The following is a 20,014-nucleotide window of genomic DNA, read 5'->3' on the forward strand; positions in this document are numbered from 1 at the left end:
CACACCAGTATACATATACTTTCTGCTACATTGGAAAACATAACAATAAAATGTAAGGAGCATGAATCAGTCCACAGTCTTCTGTCACTGTGTTAATTCCTAGGGGAGGGGTCATTCCGGGCTGCCCGCTCCTGTGTGTACAGTAGATCTCCCATGGTCCAGGGCTCCAGGTTCCTTCACCCGCCCCTGTGCACTCCAGCTGGCACTTGGCGAAGACTAGTTTCCTGGCAAGGCTGCAGCAACCAGGTCTGAAGGTGGTACTCATCAGCCCTGCTCCTTGTCGCTTCCGCATCTTGGTTTGCTTATCTAAAACACCGAACTCGCTGGTTAGCTCCACGACATAAATACGATTATTATTCAGGGCTCGGTTCAGCAGTTGAGACACACGGGAGATCCTTGTCGTGTGGGTCTGTGAGAACAGGAAGCCTTGGGGCAGAGTCCAAAGAAGCTGTAATTATCTCCTCTCTCCCAAGCCTGGCGCGCAGGTGAGCGCAGCCACCTCGGGGCCCCAGGTGCGCGGCGGCAGGTGAGCGCCGCGCGGTGCTCTCGGCCAATGGGCGAGCGCGGGGCGGCGGCGGGGCGGAGCCTCCAGTGCGGACCGCGCTCCAGACCGCGCCCAGGGCGCTCCACTAGGCACCGCGCGTCCTTGGCAGCTTTCCCGGCCCGAGGAGGAGGCGGAGGCCGTGGCGCTGGCGGCTCCAGCGGCCTGAGCTCTGCGCGCTCCCCGTCCCTCCCCCAGGGCCTCCGGCGTTGGGCTCCGGAGAGAAGGGGGTGGAAGCAGCCCCAGCCCGGCCGCTGCAGTAGCGGCGCCAGGTGAGTGCGGGAGCCGCAGAGAGCGAGCGCCCCCCTGGGCGGCCCTCCTCGTCCGGGGCAGGAAGGGACGAGGAAGACTTGCCCAGGAGCCACCGGAGCCGCGGGGCGCCGCGCGGAGCAGCCCCGAGTCGACCCCCTCGAGTCGCGCCTAGCGTGGGCATGCAGGCGACACCCCCCCGCGCCGGGCTGCCCCTGCGGAGCGCGGCGAGCGCTCACTCGCGCCCGGACCAGGGCGGGAGAGAGTGCGGAGCGGGGAGCGAGCCCGGCCGGGTGAGCAGCAAGGGCAGCTACGACTTCAGGCGGGTGGCGATCCGGCGGAAGTCCAATGTTGCCTACCTGCTGCACGGGACCCCCAGACCCTGGAGTCGGCCCTCGCTGCACCCGGGATGGGCCGAGACGGCCGCCTTCAGGACCCCGTCACCCGCGGGCACCACAGGTGAGTGCCTCGGGAGGGAGGGATGGGCAGGGGGCGTGGGCTCAGGTGTGGGACGCGCCCGGTCGGTGCGCACGGTCTGCCGGCTGCCAGGGGAGCCAGCCCGGGAGGTTTTCCTGGGGCTGCGCTGGCCACCCCCCCCCCCCCCCCGCCCCCGTCTTCCCTATTTGTCCCTTTCCCCCCGAGGACCTTGCTTGGGCAGGAACCCGCCTAGGCTGCGCTTGCCTTGGAGGTCAGTTCTCAGAGAATTCCGGAAGTAGACGTACCACTCTTAAAAGTTTGGTTATCGTGCCCATTTTCTGAATACCAACGTTTACGTTTCTTCGCTAAATTCTTGCTTTCGGCACGTCCTCGTGAAGGACTAGTGGATGAGGAGGCAGATGGTCACCTTGGTCTGGCAGCCTCGCTGTTGAGTGGCCGAGAACCAGCTAACCTGAATACTCCGCGTTTTCCCTTTTGGAAAACAACCCCTCCACTCGCACCCTGAGCGTGAGTAGCTGCAAGCCTCTCATGAGGAAAAACGTTCCGACTATCAAGAAACTTAATTCTTACTGCTGTTTTCGTGCTGACAAATGGAGATATCAGCAATGCGGGATGTTGAGTTCTGACTTCTCATTGAACCGTAGTATTGGAAGAAATGAGCAAGATGATCTATGCAAGCCCACATCGACTTAGCCCTTCAAAGGCATTCCTTTCTCCCCAGGGGTACGTGAAACTATGTAGAACACACTAGAGATATTTTTCTTGATCTGCAGAACTTTTCTTTACAACCCCCCTCGACCTTATTTTGTGCTCTTATTGTGCCATAACCAGAGATGTCACGTATGTAGACCAAGTTATGAGGCAAAACCCTTATTTAAGCAGCAGGAATACAGGTACTTTACCTCACTTTCACTCATTTTGTTCTGGTTTAGCAAAGCTGTTGTGATGATTTGAATGTGATAAGCGTTGGAGGCTTAAAAATAGCCCTTGTCCTGAAGCTGTAGTAGTCATAGGGCAGAAAAAATATGATGATGGCTTACAATTATGATGAATTTATAGCCACAATAGCTAAGGGCAGAAATAGTGATAAGAGAAAAAAATGTAAACAAGTAACCGAATTACAGTGCTTCAGGTCTGGATTTCCTCGTCGGCAAAATGAAGACACTGGGGAAATAATCTCTGAAATCTCTTCCAGATTTAGGTGATTCATCTTCCTTTTAAAGTGAAACTGCATTGCTTTGTGTTGAAGTTATTTATTAATCCGTTTTTCAATTGTTTGAACTACCCAATGTCTTAATCATCAGCTGTCTTCAAACTTGAGGGTAATGGAATCCAAGCCTTTTACATCACTTTACTTAAAATCACCTACATAGTTTCAAATTCTGAGCAAAAGATAATATCTCCCTTCTCAAACTAGGAGTGAGTAGTGCTGTGGCAGCCTATAAACATTTCTACAAGGTACTGGGCTTATAAAAGAAAGAGTTCTTTTTTTTTTCTTTTCCTTTTCTATTTGTTGTTAATCCTTATCCAAGGATATTTTCCCATTGATTTTTAGAGAGAGTGAAAGGGAGTGAGACACAGAGAGAGAAACATTGATGTGAGATCTGGGGCTGATCGGAATCGAACCCAAGATCCTTCAGAGGGTCCAACACTGTCCACTGAGCCAAACTGACTAGGGCTCTATTCTATTTTTTATTCAGAGAAAATTCAAAGCACCTCCCGTCCCCTTTCTTTTTTTCTTTTTCTAAACATGAACTCCAAGTTTTTGCTGCTATTATTATTAGGGCTGAAAAGTAATTACTGTGTCTTCCTGGGTACAGTTGTTTCTCTTTACCATAATATAGTCTGTAGTATCTGTTGGAGAATTATCTGGTGTTTTGACAGGTAGTCTTAAACTATTGAATGACCACACCTTATTCAATTTGGTGGGGTAGAACAATTAGAAAGTGCTTCCTTGTTTTAATCAAATCTGCTACTCAATATTAAGTCTCATCCAACTATCTATCATTATATAAATAGAATCTTCTCATCAAAAAAGTAAACAAGGTTTAAATTCCTCAGAAGTGCCAATCTATAGTACCTAAAAAAGTATTTACATGTGAAAACCACAATGGTTAGACTCATTGCATACCCATAATCAAATTGTTATTACTTTCCCTTTCAAAGAAGGAACAAAAACCCGAGATGTCAAGAACTTAGCAGAGAATTCAGTTTAATGGTGTTGTGTTATATTCTGTGATTGTGAAACCCACTATTTTTAGAGTTCTCTGCTTTTTGGTCAAAAAAAAGAAAAAAGAAAGGAAAGAAAAAGAAGTCTACCAACTGCATTCTCCATATGTAGCTGAATGTGAATCTTCTCAAATGGGGAAAAGAGAGAGGTGAGGTAATTAAGACAGGCTTTGGGGACATATAGCACCCAAGTTCTAGTCCCACTTTCATTACTAGTTGTGTGAATTGGACCAAGACTCTTAACTCATTTCTTAGTTTCCTCATCTGGACAATGGAGAAAATAGTACTTTATAGGACTGTTGGGAGGATGAAGTACAATTATATAGGTAAATGTCTGGCACAAACCAAGCATGCCAGATAGTATCCTAACAAGGAATTGATTATCCATCTCTGTCCCAAAGAGTCTGGCACTATCCTTGGCACACAGGAGACACTCTATTATAATGTTCACAATAGCTACTATTTATTAAGTGCGTCTTGTGTATTAAAGAACTCTGCTATGTGATACACACATGAAGACATATGTGTATGAAATTTCACAGCAATCTTAATAGGTAGGTAGGACAGTATTATGCCCATCTTGCAGTAGAAGAAATTGAGGCACAGAAGTTTTACTAACTTGCTTAGAATCATAAACTGGTGCTTAGTTATCCAGGATTCAAATTCAAGTACACCTGGCATTATTGCACATAATTCCATTATGAAAATAAATTTAAAAGGGCATTTTGTATGTGTGTGTGTAGTGTCGGATTGAACTTTTCTTATTTTGTGTTTTATTTGGTTCAACTTTTCTGTTCCTTCCCCCTTTCCAGAGTATGAATATCTGAAACCTTTGGGGGTAGAGGAAAACCTTATCTACTGAATGTGTGTGCTTCCTGCTATTATTCAAGGTAGCGTGTTTCCTTAATTTTATGGGAATCCTGAAGGATGTGTATTGAAGATACCTTTCTGTAGAAAATACTTGTTTGTTTCTACTTCCAAAGACTACTTCTATTAACCAGGCATTTCCCTGACTTGAAGATGTTGTAAATCTGAATTTAGGCTTGCTCAGGGGAGATCAGTGTCATTATCTTCATTAATTAATCTAGGCTTGGTGTAGGTCTGCAGATTTACTCATTAGTTTGCTTTGCTGGAAGGCAGATTTTTCCTACTTCGCCCTTTTAACAAAGGTGTAGCTCTTTCAAGCATGGAACATTGAGGCTGTTTCTCATGTTCAGTCCTTTCCCATTCAGAAGCTCAAGATCAAGTGTCCCTGTCCCTTTCCCTTACAAGACCCTCAGGTTTCTGGAGGGAATGGTATTGCTCCCACGGCAGCGTGGGCCTACAAATTAGTTTGCTGCTAGGGTTTAGATTTGTTGTTCTTTTTCTTTTTTTCTCTTATCCTTGGGAACCTTCATTATCTTCTTATCTCAGCAGTACACTTAAAAGTATATCTTTTGTTATTTATTGAGCATCTGGGTGATGTGTGACAAAAGACTCTTCACATTATCATGATATGCAAGCTTTCCATAAGTAAGAGTTTCTTTTTAACGTCCTCACCATGGCTGGAATGCTCGGGTTTCCAACATGAAGTCCAGTATCATGAGTAGTACTAGAGGACTAATTTCACCTTTGTTGAGAGGGGGTTGCAATGGAAATCTGGGTAACAGGGAAAATAGTACTGTTTATTACGGTAAATGCTGGTTCTGAATCAGAACTATATGTGTTTTACTTACAATTCTTATTTTTATGACAACCCAGCAAGATAGGTGGTATTATTACCATTTACAGAAGAAAGAAATCAAGTTTCAGAAAATCTTACCTGTAATGTTGTACAACTAGCCCAAGTTTCAGAAGCAGGATTTGAACCAGGTCTCTCTGGCTTCCCTTCTCACATACTTGCAATACTAGTTTTTTAGATGTCCCAGAGCTTTGAAAAGCAAAGTGCTATGCAATGACAATGTACCCTATATATTTTCATATATGTTAAGGCTAATAATATTTGTGACATGAATGAATGTGTCTTGTATTTAAAACAGTGATCTACACAAGTAATTTGTTTAAAGATTTATAATAAAATGATGATGTATGTCAGTCTGTTAATGTTTGTTAGAAGCTGCTTAAAGATGGACTTTGAGATTGGAAAGTCCTTTAGAGGAACAGGAACCAGGAAGAGTATTTTTTTTTTTTACTTGAATTTCCTTCCAAGAGCAGTTTAAAGAGTAGAGTAGTCAGTTGTCTTTTAATGAATAGCCATTCATTAAGTATCTGCCCAAGGCCACTACCTCTGGACTTTCAAAATATTTGGTTCAATTCTGGTGTAGTTTGTACTGAAAAAAATTTTAACATGCCTTTGCTGGAAAGTTGATTGAAAAAAGACTTAAACAAGATGTGTTTCATTTTGTTGATGTGAGCATAGTGAGATTCACTAGGCCAGGACAGGAGCTGGTAATCTGTATTTTTAAAAAGTATATCAGATCCTTCTGATGATGTGCTTGGTTTCCAAATGCCATCCTACTGGTTGCATCAGAATTACTTGGAGTGCTCGTTAAAAATCCCCAGCCACACCCTAGTTAGGAGTCAGAATCTCCAGGAGTAGGGTGAGAGAAGCTGTATTTTCAACAGGTGCCCAGATTTTCCCGAATGCAACCAGTTTTGAACGACTGGGCATCCCCAAACATGGGTAAACTCCTTTGTTGGTCCTGAGGATAGGTTTTGCTGGTGCCAGGCAATGAATGATACAGATTGCCCCTCAACTAACACAACATCTGGGCCCTCTACTTTTTGGCAACCTTCTTGCCTATTTCTGGTTGATTCTTTTTTTTTTTTTTTTAATATATTTTATTGATTTTTTACAGAGAGGAAGGGAAAGAGATAGTCAGAAACATCGATGAGAGAGAAACATCGATCAGCCGCCTCCTGCACATCTCCTACTGGGGATGTGCCCGCAACCCAGGTACATGCCCTTGACCGGAATCGAACCTGGGACCTTTCAGTCCGCAGGCCGACGCTCTATCCACTGAGCCAAACCGGTTTCGGCTGGTTGATTCTTCATTGTATTTTTTACACGTCTTTTCTACTTTGTTCTTGTTTCTCAACCCCACCCTGTCCCTCTTGAAATAGGCTTTAATTTATGCTGATATACTTTTTATATCCAACAGGAGTGTCTGATGTGAGCTCGGTTGACCTCTTTTTCTTCCTCCTCCCTCTCTCTTCTTTTCAAACGAGTTTAAACTTTGATATTCTCTGGAGCTACCACCCAACAGCTTTCTTACTTAAACTACGTTATATACTAGTACTTCCTTTGCTGTCTCCGTTTCTTTATCTTCCTCCCCACTTATTTCTAGGCTACCTTCTGTTCCCAACTGGATCAGTACTCTGTTACCTAACAGCCTGTTTCTAGCCCTTATTGTTAATTTTTTTCAGTGGCATTTGCTTCTTTTTTAAGCCCTCTTTTGGGTCTGGATTACATGAGATCGCCTGATTTTCGCACTTCACTAAATCTCAAAGTTTCGTCCTCTGGCTAGCCCATTTTTCTTCTTTTTCTCCTGCAACCTCTTATTTCCTGCCACCTCTGTTCTTTAATGGTCTCATTCAGTCTCTGGGCTTCTCTAGGTCATCTGTACTGCTCTGCTATTTTCAAGGCCTGCTTAAGAAATGTCAATGTAGTAAGGGCACCAAATTGCAACTTCTGATGCAACCAAGCCTTTTCTCCTGACATTCCTTGGCGGTATTAACAACCTTGCCTTCCTTCTGCTTCAAAGATTATTTTAAATCTGCTCTGTTATCTACTTGCCATCCAATCTGCCTCCAGTACTATGGCTTCCCCTTTGCCATCCAATCTGCCTCTAGTACTATGGCTTCCCCTTCTTTTCCTGATGGCTCCTTTGTCATATTTCAGCCCCACTTTTCTCCCCAGCAGTACTGCTATCCACTTTACCCCCCCTCCCCCCGCCATTAATTTTCTTAAATCTGGGTATTGGTCACATCTTTCCCGTGGCCAGAAGCCTTCTATGGCTCCTCAACTGGCTGTTATTGATATCTGTAATGAGATACTCTGTGTTCAAGAATGATCACTTGGTGACTGACTGTTGGTTAAACTTTTACCAGTAACCCCTCAGTATAGAGATGGACCTTTAGGAGTTCATACAAATATTGAATCTTATTTGAACTACTAAAGCTGGACTAGTTATGCATTGCCCACACTTCAGGAGTCGTGTGTGTTTTCAGGACTACACTTGACATCGTTTGCAGAGCATTGTGAAGTAGTCATCTGTCCTTGGAGTGTGGTTGACAGTGGACATTAGCTCCAGTTGACAGTGTCCTTGGAGTCTGGGACCCCACAGTCAGTTTTGTGTTATTATCTCACTTATGCAGCAGTAGCCTGAAGATAAACCTAGCTGTTTGGCTCATTCACCACCTGCAGCTGCTATAGGACAGGGGAGCTGGCCCTGAGCAGGTCTGCATAGGGCTGGCCAGTATGGTTTCTTGACTTCATGCAGGAAATATTTCATAGCAGGAGGCCAGGTGACTTTGAGGGTATTTTTTTTTTTTAAATCTGGGACCCAAGGAAGGGCCTAGGATAGAAGAAGCAACAGGAGAGACCTAGGTGGTGCTCTGCTTGGCTCTCTAGAAATGCCGTAGGAAAGAAGTGAGCCAAGGTGGGCTGCTTTAGCTCACCGGGAAGTCAGAGAAAAGGGGGCCTTGGAGACAGGTTCAGGGGATTAGCCCAGCATGAGCTATCACTGCCCATTGTTCCCCTGGTTGCGAGTCTCATGGGGACCCTTAGAGTTAGGAGATGCCTGCCTGTGGGGGAAGATGAGGGGGAAGGAGAAGGAATAGGCATTCTTCTGGCTGGGGAAACACACACTGGGTCCTTTGTTTTGAGGCTTTTAGCTCTCTCTTGCTGGCGGGAATCTCAGGGGAGGTCTCGGGAGGTTTTCAGCAGAATATGCATTCCTTTTCTGGTGTGCCCTTTTAGGGTCGTGGTCTCTACTGATTGGTGAGCACCAGGGCAGGGGGGACTCGTCATTGCCAGTGGTCCTGGCGTAGCCCACCTGGTTTTGCTGCTTTTCTGGGCCTGGAGCTGAAATACAACTGAGGCCTAGATGTTATCTCTAGGGAGGTGACCTGTATCTGGCTGGAAATTGCTCAGCCAGTTTGTTCAGCTGTTTCAGTTTCCCTATTCTAGTTGGCCAAGGAATTTTCCTAACTTCTGACTGTCCTGCCTCACAGCCACTATTCTGGGGACTGCACCAAGGCAAATATCCAGCCTGCTGTGCAAGGCTGCGATGTTCCCTGGGCTTCTGGTAGGCAACGTTTTGTATTAGGCTACATGTTAATAGAAGCCTTAAAAAAGTGCAATGCCCTTAGGATAGGGTTATTTGTGTTTTTAAAAAAATATATGCTAATGAGAACATTTAAGAGGTGAAAAGTCAGTATATAGAACCAAATAAATTATAAGATATCCCAGCAGAAGAATACAAGAGGTTATTGCTTATAATTTCAAATATAATGCAATATAAGGTATAGGAACTTATCAAATTATAGCCAAATTTGGTTACAAATTATTACTAAAAATCCTCCATGGAACAATAAAGCTTTTAAACAAAGTGATTTTTACTTCCACTGTAGAGAGTTGACTAACATGTAACTCCCCCTCTCTCCCGCAATGAAAAACACAGGCTGCTTTAATGCTGTTATATTGGTGACTTAATATGATATTTGGTGTTGGGAATCCAAGATGAATAATACAAATGCCTTGACCTTAAGTATTTCCAGCCCACAAGGGGGAATGTGATATATAATAAACCGGTGTGGTTATATATGATGAACCAGGTAATATATAAGTCAGTGTTGGTGTAAGAGCAGTGATCAGAGTTGTTGTAGTTCAGAGGAGGGCACACTGTGCTCTGCTACATCCAATTTTTTGGGGAAGACTGCCCAGCCGACTTGGACCTTCAGGGTCATGGATAAGCCTGTATCTGTTGGCTTATGCATCTGATGGGAGCAGTATCCTGCTGACACAACCTGGAAATCTATACCAGGCTGGAAAAATAGCTCTCCCAAGTACCATTCAGACCCCTGAGCCAATGAATTCCACCAGGATCTGTGTTCTTTTCCAAATCCCTAGATCCTTCTTAGTTTGTCTCTATGAGCCCACAAAAGCTAGGGATCCTTCGACCCTTTAACAAGTATTCCAGTGTTTACTATGGGCCAGTCATTGTGTTAGGCCCTACAAAATCAAAGTGGGAAGAATACACTATGATGGCTTAGCGTGTGGTCCCTGGAGTCAGACTGGCTGGGTTTAAAGCCTTCTGCAGTAATTATCTGGGTGATTTGGGTTCTTTTTTTTTTTTTTTTTTTTACTTAGTTCCCTCATCTATAAAATGGGGATATAAATATTGCCCACATCGTGGAGTTGTTAGAAGAATAAAAAGTTAATATTCTTAAAGGGCTTAGAACAGTGCTTGGGAAGTCAGGTTGTTAGGATGAACACAGGCACTCTTCACAGTCTGGGTTTATTTTGGCATTGTATGTGTATCTCTAATCTAGCACTGTCTTCCTGGATTGTGATCGGTTGTTTACAAACAACCAAGGTGCAAGCTCTCCTAGGCACTTGTCTTCTCGTTGCTTTTCATAATGCTTTCTACTTCGCCCTCTCCCCCGCTTAGTCCCTGCCAAAGCTGCCTGCCACTGCTGGCCTCTCTGTCTTTCCTCCTGTGCTGTTTTGAGCCCCAGCCACTTCAGTATCAACCTCCCCTAAGCCTGACTTGCCTCACAGAACCACCACCCTCTTCTTCTGTTTCCTCTCCTATTGACTCAAGTGGCAACTGGTTATTTTCCATGATCCACAGAGCTCCCTGACTATTTGTCTTCTGCCCCTATAGGAAAAAATCCCCCTGCATTCACTCTTGCCAGCCACCTCTACTTCTTCACTGATATTCCTCTGTTTTTTTCTACTCCACCTGCCCCTCCAATCCCTAACTCAAGTCATCCATTCCTTCGGTCCTCAGGGTCCATTCAAGGGCTCAGTAAATACTGAGTAAACAGAAGAACCCCAACTAGCTTAGCACATCTTTGCTTCAATATAAGAATTTTCTGACAACACTGTTAGAAAATGAAGTTGTGTTCCTTTGGTGGTCCTGATGAGTTCCTTGTTAAAGAGAATACTCAAAGAGAGGCGAAATGAATTATTGGCTATATCGTACAAGAGAGAGAATGTCGGATGAAACCCTTTCTGATCAGTAATCTCAGCTTGCAAACAAAATATTCTAACATCAGTGGTTCTCAGCTTTCCTCTGTGTCTGCACCATTCACATGCTCCTCTCAGGAACATGCAGCAACTTTGTGCAGGGGCGTATTAAGAAAGGGGTGGGAATAGTATGCTTTGTTCTCTTTGAGAATTCATGGAATAGATATGCCTTTCGGTTTAACAGTTTTTTATTATTCCTGGCATTCTTTTTGATGCTGTGATGTTTTGACTGGAGAGATAATTGGGGTTGCTCCTCCCCTGAAAGGCCCCCAAATACTCTCTTAGATTGTCAGGAGTTCCATTATCTTCTAGCTTTACTAGAGGCCCGGTGCATGGATTCGTACACCAGTGGGGTCCCTCGGCCTGGCCTGTGGGGATCCGGCTGAAACCAGCTCCTGAATTCCCCTGAGGGGTCCCATATTGCAAGAGGGCAGTTCTCGGGTGACACCCCCTGGAATTGGGCTCCCTCCTCTCTGGTTCCGGGTGCATCAGCCAAGAACCGCTGCTGCCAAGTGACCGCAGCTCGGCAGCTCCTATGTTGAGCGTCTGCCCCCTGTTGGTCAGTGTGCATCATAGCTACTGGCCAGTCAGCCGGTTGCTTAGGCTTTTATATATATAGATCATTTTCCATCTGCTGTCTTCTTTCGCCTTTCATAGCCTTTTTCTTTGTTTATTGTTTGTCATTAGTAGGACTTGGCTATTAAGGACAAAACTCCTAATGGAGTTTGCCATCTCTAATGGGCATCTCTTAAAAAAAAAACACAATCTGAGAGGCAGAAACTAGGAATGATTAGAAGTTAGATTTTAGCTCCCAGCTCTTATAGAAGAAGATGAACCTGGGGTATATATGATACCTGAAATATCATTGTATTGTTTTCCATCTCTTAATGTATTTCATCAACTTTAAAATGTACACTTTTTCACACTTTAATATCTCTGAAATTGTAATGTTTCTTTTAATTGATGGTGTTCTAAAAATTGTGAGACATTGAAATGTAGGTTGACCTAAATTTTAAAATATAATTGCACAATATTTACTGCCTCTGAGTAATAGTAAAGCTTATGAAATACATTCCTGGATTAAAAAATTGAAAACATTAACTAACAACTTCCTCACCTCCTCCTATAAACCGAAAACATACTAACTCTATGTGGCTATCATTCCATTATCTCTGGTTACTGCTTCAGCCCTTTTAGTTATAATTACAATCATGAGAGTCATAATAATAATAGCTATTATTTGTTGAGCACCTTCTTTGTTGGTCAGATATTGTTCTAAGTGCTTTTTGTCCATAAACTCAATTATCACAAATAGGACCCATTATTCCCATTGTACAGAGTAGGAACCAGAAGCCCAGACAGAATTAAATAATTTGTCCAAGTTCACATGGCTAAAGGAGCCAAGATTTAAAGTAATGCTCTCAACCCCCATACTTTCTATCTCCCATAAAATTCTTATTATTATTTTAGGTTTTTAAAATTGATTTTTAGAGAGAGAGGAAGGGAGAGGGAGAGAAGAGAGAAATATTGATCTGCTGTCTCTTGCACACCCCCTACCAGGGATCAAGCCAGCAACCTGGGCATGTGCCCTGACTCGGAATTGAACTGGCAACCTTTTGGTGCACAGGTTGGCACCCAACCAACTGAGCCACACCAGTTTTTACATAAAGATACTAATTGTGAAGTTGCGGGCACATCCCCAGTAGGAGGTGTGCAGGAGGCAGCTGATCGATGTTTCTCTCTCATCGATGTTTCTAACTCTATCCTTCTCCCTTCCTCTCTGTAAAAAATCAATAAAATATATTTTTTAAAAAGATACTAATTGTGGATCTTTAGTAATGAAGAAACACTTTCCTCTTATATTTTTATCCAGAGTTTAAATACAAAAGCAACACTATAATCTACTGTAGCTAATGAGGAAGAGGGGAAAGCCATTTTCAAGGAGAAAGAAACATATTCTTAGAAAAGATTCTTGAAATGGAAACAAGAATAGCTTCTGGTCTTTGCTGTGCAACCAAATTTCTTGGGACTACCTAACTCAAGCCCTCTGCTGCCTTTTTCCTGAGAACTTATTTAACTACATTATATCATATTTCACTTAGCTGGGTGACAGTTGCCTAGTAAACGCTGATGTTATGTGAATAGTATTAATTTTTAAGAATCCTGTTCCTTTTAGATGTTCTGCAAAAACAGGTAAAACTGTATTTCTTTTTTACCACATTAAAAAAAAAGGACTATAATGGATGGCTGCATAATAGAATATGTCTATATATACACACATTAGTATATGTCTATATGTAATACTAAATAGTAATATTAGGATCCTACTTGTATATGTTGACAAATCACTTTAATGTTTCTAAGAGAATTAGTCATAGCTTTTTTTCCACACTCTTAACCTTTTTAGTGTAATAAAAAGGTGGGTTTGGCCTGCAAAGTTTCTGTTGAGAAATCAGCTGACAGTCATATGAGTGCTCCCCTGTAGGTAACTAACTGCTTTTCTCTTGCTGCTTTTAAGATTCTCTCTTTGTCTTTAATCCTTGGTATTTTAATTATGATATGTCTTGGTGTGGGCCTCATTGGTTTCCTCTTGTTTGGGACTCTCTGCGTTTCCTGGACTTGTAAGTCTATTTCTTTCACCAGGTAGGGGAAATTTTCTGTCATTACTAGAGGTCTGACACATGAAATTCATATGCGGGTACAGTCCCTAGGCCTGGCCTGCGATCAGAGCCATCTTCCCCAGCTGCCTGCAACTGGCCTCGCCCCCCACCGCCACCCACCCCCGGTTCCCCGTTCACATTGGGTGATTGGTGCCTGACGGCCGGGGGAAGGGACCGAGAGGTCAGCTGTTCCTGCCCACTCCCTGGCCCCGCCCCTGCCACAGGTGGCCATCAGGTGATTGGAGCCTGCCGGCCAGGGAAAGGGACTAAGAGGTGGTCAGTGCGCCTCATAGTGACTGGTCCAGTGGTCATTCTGCCGTTAGGGTCAATTTGCCTATTACCCTTTTATTATATAGGATTTCTTCAAATAGGTTTTCAATATCTTGCTGTCTCTCTTCTCCTTCTGGCTTCCACATAATGCGAATGTTGGTATGCTTGAAGTTATCCCAGAGGCTCCTTACACTATCTTCATATTTTTGGATTCTTTTTTATTTTTGCTCTTCTGGTTGGATTTTTTTGCTTCCTCATATCCCAAATAACTGATTTGATTCTCTGAATCCTCTACTCTACTGTTGAATCCCTGTAAATTCTTCTTCTTTTAAAAAATATGTTTTTATTGATTTTAGAGAAAACAGGAGCAGGAGAGAGAGTTAGAAAAATCAGTGATGAGAGAGAATCACTGATCGGCTGCCTCCTGCATGCCTCACACTGGGAATTGAGCCTGCAACCTGGACATGTGCTCTAACTGGGAATTGGACCATGACCTCCTGGTTCATAGGTCAATGCTCAACCACTAAGCTATGCTGGCTGGGCCCTTATAAATTATTCTTTATTTCAGTTAGTCTGTGCTTAATTTCTGACTGGTGGGGTTTTTTGTGTGTTTTTTTTTGTTTTGTTTTGTTTTTGTTTTTGTCTTTGACATTCTCAGTAAGATCCTTGAAGGTCTCACTAAGTCCCTTGAACTCCTCATTAAGATCTTTGAGTAATCTTATAACCATTGTTTTGAACTCTGTATCCAGGAGCTTGCTTGCTTCCATTTCTTTCATTTGTGACATATTTCTTTGTCTCTGCATTTTGGCTACTTCCCTGTGTTTGTTTCTATGTATTAGGTAGAGCTTTTATGTCTCCTGGAATTGGTAGAGTGACCTTATTTAATAAGTATCCTATAGGGCCCAGTGGCTCATCCACCCCAGTTACCTGAGCTGGGCACTCTAGGTCCACCCTGTGTGGGCTGTGTGCACAATCTTGTTGTAGTTGAGTTTTGTTTGACATTGCTGGGAGGAATTGGCCTCTAGGCCAATTGGCTGTGGGGACCAACTGAGTCTACAGTGGAAGAGCTGCTATGCAGGAGACACCCCTAAGGAGTAGGACTTGCTTCAGTGGGGCTTTGGTGCTCACTGAGTCTGCCCCTTGAATGTGTTGATTATGGATGTGTAGAGTTGTAATCTGATATGGTTTGAAGCTGTCCACCAGGTCACTGACTCTGGAGCCTACCAGGAGGTGCAAAGTCAAGCACTGCCTGGAGCCCCCCCGTCAGAATTTACAGAGAGTTTTGCAGAGGGCTGATATTTGTATTGGGCTAGGAAGTGCCCAGGCGAGGCCCAGCTGTGAGGCAAGGCAGGCTGGTGCTAGTGCTGGGTCTTGGGCCTCTTATTGATAAGTACGGGGTACGCTGACTCCAGCTGCTGCTTGTTTATGATGTTTAAGCAAAGTCTGAAGCCTGAGCCAGGACAGGCCATTCATATGGAAAAGCAGCTACAAACAGCTTGGGTGGGGCTGCATATTGTGTGGCACGGGGGTCTCAGGGAATCACCAGGGTGGAGCGAACAGTGTGAGCAACGCTGATGGAAACTCAGATATGGCTGCCAGTCAGCTCTGCGATGGGGGAGGTCCCAGTACAGGTTCACTGACCCCTGTGAGCCATCCCTATCTGGGAGAAAGCTACCCCCAAGTTCCTGCCCTGATGTCAGACAGAAACTTTGTAGGCCATAAGGGAGCGGCAAGAAATAGTCAAAGTGATGAATAGTAAGGACCTACAACGAAGATTACCTAGCAAAACTATCATTTAGAATTGAAGGTCATAGGCAAGAAAAAAATTAAAGGAGCTCATCACCACCAAACCAGTATTACATGAAATGTTGAAGGGTATTCTTTAAGAAGAGGAAGAAGAAAGAGGGGGAAGGGAGGGGGAAGAAGACTGGGAGGGGAAGAGGGAGGGAGAAAGGTAAGGGAGAGGACAAAAATATGAACAATAAAATGGCAATAAATACATATCTATCAACAGTTGAATCTAAAATCAAAATAAGTCCAATGAACAAAATAAACTGATGAATAAAATAGAATCAGAGGAAACATGAAACAGACTGATGAATCTCAGAGGGAAGTGGTGGGTGGGTGGAAGGAGATTAACCAAAGATTTTATAGCATACTAGAGGCCCGGTGCACAAAATTCGTGCATGGGTAGGGTCCCTAGGTCTGGCCAGCAATCAGGGCCGATCTGTGGGGTGATCGGCGGGGCAATCAGGGGGCCCCTGCTGGCACCCACCTTGGCGGGCCTGGTGCCACCCGCTTGCCAGCTCCGCCCCCTGTCGCCACCACCGACCAGCCCCACCCCCCACCTCTGGTCACCTCCCTCTGCGGGGCAATTGCGGGGGGGTGGGGGCCCGCTGGGACCCACCTTGGCTAGCCTGGGGCCTGCAGGCTGGGGGAAGCTCCTGTGTTTGGAATTGGTAGATTCCAGATTACCAGATTACCTGTGACCCCCTGGTGGTCAGTGTGCATCATAGCTACTGGTTGTTCCACCAGTGGTTTTGCCATTCAGTCTATTTGCATATTAGGTGTTTATTATATTGGATATGCATTACCTATGGATACAGACAATAAGGTGGTGAAGTCCTGGGGCAGGGCAGGAACCTGGTGGAGGGAGGCAATGGGGGGAAAAAAGAGGGGCATTTGTAATATTCTCAAAAGTAAAGTTTTTAAAAATAAAAAAATAAAATAAAAAGGTTTTATATCTCTTAACATTAAAAAAAAAAAATTGGATTTGAGTAGTCATATCCAGAGATGCTGTCTGCTAAGGAGCAAGAACTAGGGAACTGACTAGGATGCTAATTAGAGTCCCTGTATAGTCCTTTTATAGAAAGTGGTAAACTCAGGCCACTGGTTATGAAAACAGTGAAAAGAAGGGAAGGGAAGAATTCAGGAGGAAGCATGGAGGCAACTGCCAACGATGCAGTCTTTGTTCTGAAGTCAGTGTGGTGCCCAGTTTACGCTCATTTTCATTGAGAACTAATGCCCACATCCAATTTCGGGACTGAATGACCAACTTGTATGTTTTTGTTAACCTGGGAGATTTGCTTTAACCACATCGTGGGCAGTGGGAAGGTAGAAAAACAGGAATAGAAAATTAAAAGATACTCACATAACCCCCACTTTCAGTGGGTAGCTGTCATCATTTAATGTCATGAAAGCTCCCTGATGAGCTGGCAGGGGTGTGAAAGGTGCTTCTCTTACTTACAGTCCTGATGGTGACTCATTTGTGTAAACTTAAGGAAAACTAAATTGGTAATGGCATGCATCACTGATGCACTAACTGCCCTTCTTTCAGAATATTCATTCCACCGGATTTTTTTGTTAATTGCCCATTTCTAGCCTAGATTCCTGGATCCCCCTACAATTTATACTTTTTCATCTGGAAGAGGATTTTTATTTTGATTCCTTGCTTTGGGTCTCACAATTAGTTCCTACAAATGTTATAGTGACTCATTCAGAAAACAGGCTTTGTGACTCCTGCTGACCACAGTTCCTGCGACAAGGGTCTCTGAGTCCTCTTTCGCTATGACTTCCTCTGCCGGGGTCCAACCCCAGCAGGTCCAGGGGTCCCCAAAGGTGTGGACGGAGTCGGCGAAGAAGGAATGACATGGAGACAGCGTTCAGTTGATCAGCAACCTAGCCAGGATCTCTAGCCCGGATCTCCAGAGAGGTTCTGCTTCGGATCTCCAGCGAGGTTCTGTAGCCATGTTCCCTCACTAGGTTCTCCAGCCAGGTTCTGTCCAGGCTCTCCAGTCAGGTTCAGTGTCCAGGTTCCAGTCAGGTTCTCCTGCCAATCTCTGTAGTCAGGTTCAGTCCAGGATCCCTTGCCATGTTCTCCCGCTAGGCTCTGTCTCTAGGCTCCGAGGCCAGTCCCTCTCCAGGATCCTCCAGCATGCTCTCTCCAGTGAAGTTCTTCTGTCTCCAGGCTCTGTGTAGGTTCTGTCTTCTTGATTCTGTTCTAAGTTCTGAGTGTTTCTGTCTTGTTACAACTGTATTTATACCAGTTGATTCAATCCTATCAATCTCTATTACAAAGGTTAGGGCGTTTCTTATCTCCATTCCAGGGAGAAAAGATTATGTAGTTTAAGCATGATTGTTCGTAGTTAAAGGGATTAATTACCCGCCTGGCACTTAGTTGAGGGGTTTTATTCCCTCCCTAACTTCAGGGGAAAATCCCTACCTGGGGAAACAACCTTTCTCAGAGACCTTGGTTAAAACACATAGTGCCAAGAAGGTGAGCAAACATATTAAGAACAGTATGCCATATATGCCAGGTCCCTTGAAACAGCAAGCATGGACCGGCTCCCGGCATTCCTCCAGCTATTGCCAGTCATGAGCCTCCTCGTCCTTCATGGGCCTGGGTGGTGGCACCATGCACTTCGGAGCTGGAGGTGCCTACTGTGTGCCCAGCAGCCTCGGGGGCTTGGGCGGCCATGGTGTATTGGTGTCCTCCACTTGCTTCATGTCCTCATCTGTCTGGGAGCTAGGGAGGTGGATATGTGGGCACCCTGGCTGGCTCCGATAGGCTTCTGGTGGGCAATGAGAAGGTAGCCAGGCAGAACCTCAACCACCGCCTGGCCTCCTACCTGGAGAAAGTGCGAGCTCTGGAGGCAGCCAACCGCGACCTGGAGATGAAGATCCGTAACTGGTACCAGAAGCAGGGTCCCAGGCCCACCACTACTACCAGACCATTGAGGTGCCATGGCACAAGATTCTTGGTGCCACCATTGAGAACTCCAAGATTATCCTGTGGGTCAGCAATGCCCTTCTGGCTGAGGATGACTTCCGAAAGAAGTTTTGAGACAGAGCAGGCCCTGCCTGTGCCTGAACGTGGAGGCTGACGTCAATGGCCTGGGCAAGCCTGGACAAGCTGACCCTTTCCAGAGCTGATCTGGAGATGCAGATTGAAGGCCTGAAGGAAGAACTGGCCTACCTGAAGCAGAACCATGAGGAGGAGGTCAGTGCTTTGAGGGGCCAGGTGGGCGGCCAGGTCTGTGTGGAGGTAGATTCCACTACCTAACCAGGATCCTGAATGACATGAGAAGCAGTATGAGGTTGTCCAAACTCCTCAGTCTGGCTGGTGAACCAGACTTCACCATCCTTCCAGCCAGACTGAGGAGCTGAGCCGGGAGGTCGCTGGCCACACGGAACAACTGCAGATTAGCAAAACAGAGGTCACTGATCTGCACCTCACCCTCCTTGGTCTGAAGATCAAGCTGCAGTCTCAGCTCAGCATAAAACAGCCCTGGAAGAAACACTGGCAGAACCGGGGGCTCGCTTTGGAGCCCAGTTGGCACTGATCAGCAGTATCAAGTCCAGCTGTGTGACATTAGTGCTGACACTGAGTGGCAGAACTTGGAGTACCAGAATCTCATGGCACCAAGATGGGGCTGCAGCAGGAGATCACCACCAAGGCAGCCTGCTCCAGGGCCAGGATGCCTACTACAGCAACCTGAGCCCAGCAGCCTTCCGGGCTTCCTCCTTCCAGCAGGGGAATGGATGCTCCTGGGTAGGGGCATGAGAGGGGAGGGGCCTTTTCCTCTGGCTCTTCCTCTGACCTGTCAGTGTTATTTTATGGCACAAGGGGGCGGGCGGGGAAGGCTTTGCTATGGACTTTTGGAAATGTTTAATAGTTTATATCTGCTTACTTTTGCTCAAAAATCATTTCTGCATTGGCTGGGTAGTTCAGTTGGTTAGAGTGTCATCCCGATGAGTCAAGATTGTGGGTTTGATCCCTAGTGAGGGCACATACAAGAATCAACTGATGAATGTATAAGTAAGTGGAACAACAAATCACTGTTTCTCTCTCCCTCACTCTAAACTGATAAATAAAATTTTTTAAAAAGAAAAGAATTTTTCTTTATTATATTTTTTCTAATATTTTCTCTTGGCTCACGTGTTAAGTGACACCACTTTTTATTGTAGACCTGGAAGGCTTGACTAATACAAAATTTCAGGCACCTGAAACCTTACTTTCAGTGTTCAAAAAGTATTGAGTTCATCCGCTTCACGTCTTTACTTCAACGCATCTTCTCACTGAGGTCCGTTCCTGGCCACCTTATTTAAATTGGAAGCCCCGCTCCTTTACTGCTTACTTGTGTTTTATTTTTCACTATAACACTTACCACTATCTTACTCTTAAAAAATTTTTTTTTTAAAATTGGTTTCAGAAAGGATGGGAGAGGGAGGGAGGGAGAGAGAGAGAGAGAGAGAAACATCAATGATTAGAGATAATCATTGGTCAGCTGCCTCCTGCATACCCCCGACTGGAGATTGAGCCCACAATCGGGGCATGTGCCCTTGAACAGAATTGAACCTGGGACCCTTCAGTTCACAGGCCAACATTGAGCC

The 20,014-nt window shown here is 44.9% G+C and overlaps 1 protein-coding gene and 1 pseudogene across 6 annotated transcripts in view; both read left to right on the plus strand.

The window, feature by feature from the left end:
* Positions 1-402: 402 nt before the first annotated feature.
* Positions 403-20,014, plus strand: part of FGD4 (FYVE, RhoGEF and PH domain containing 4) — a 231,223-nt gene continuing 211,611 nt past the window's right edge. For all 6 annotated transcript variants that reach the window (XM_059682520.1, XM_059682521.1, XM_059682524.1 and 3 more), the window contains exon 1: positions 403-1,249. In XM_059682520.1, coding sequence (XP_059538503.1) covers positions 973-1,249 — 277 coding nt within the window. In that variant the 5' untranslated portion in view covers positions 403-972. The remainder of the gene's footprint in view (positions 1,250-20,014) is intronic.
* LOC132225642 (keratin, type I cytoskeletal 19-like) lies at positions 16,562-19,319 on the plus strand (annotated as a pseudogene).

The sequence above is a fragment of the Myotis daubentonii genome, chromosome 2 (genome assembly GCF_963259705.1).
Source record: "Myotis daubentonii chromosome 2, mMyoDau2.1, whole genome shotgun sequence".
Taxonomy (NCBI): Eukaryota; Metazoa; Chordata; class Mammalia; order Chiroptera; family Vespertilionidae; genus Myotis; species Myotis daubentonii.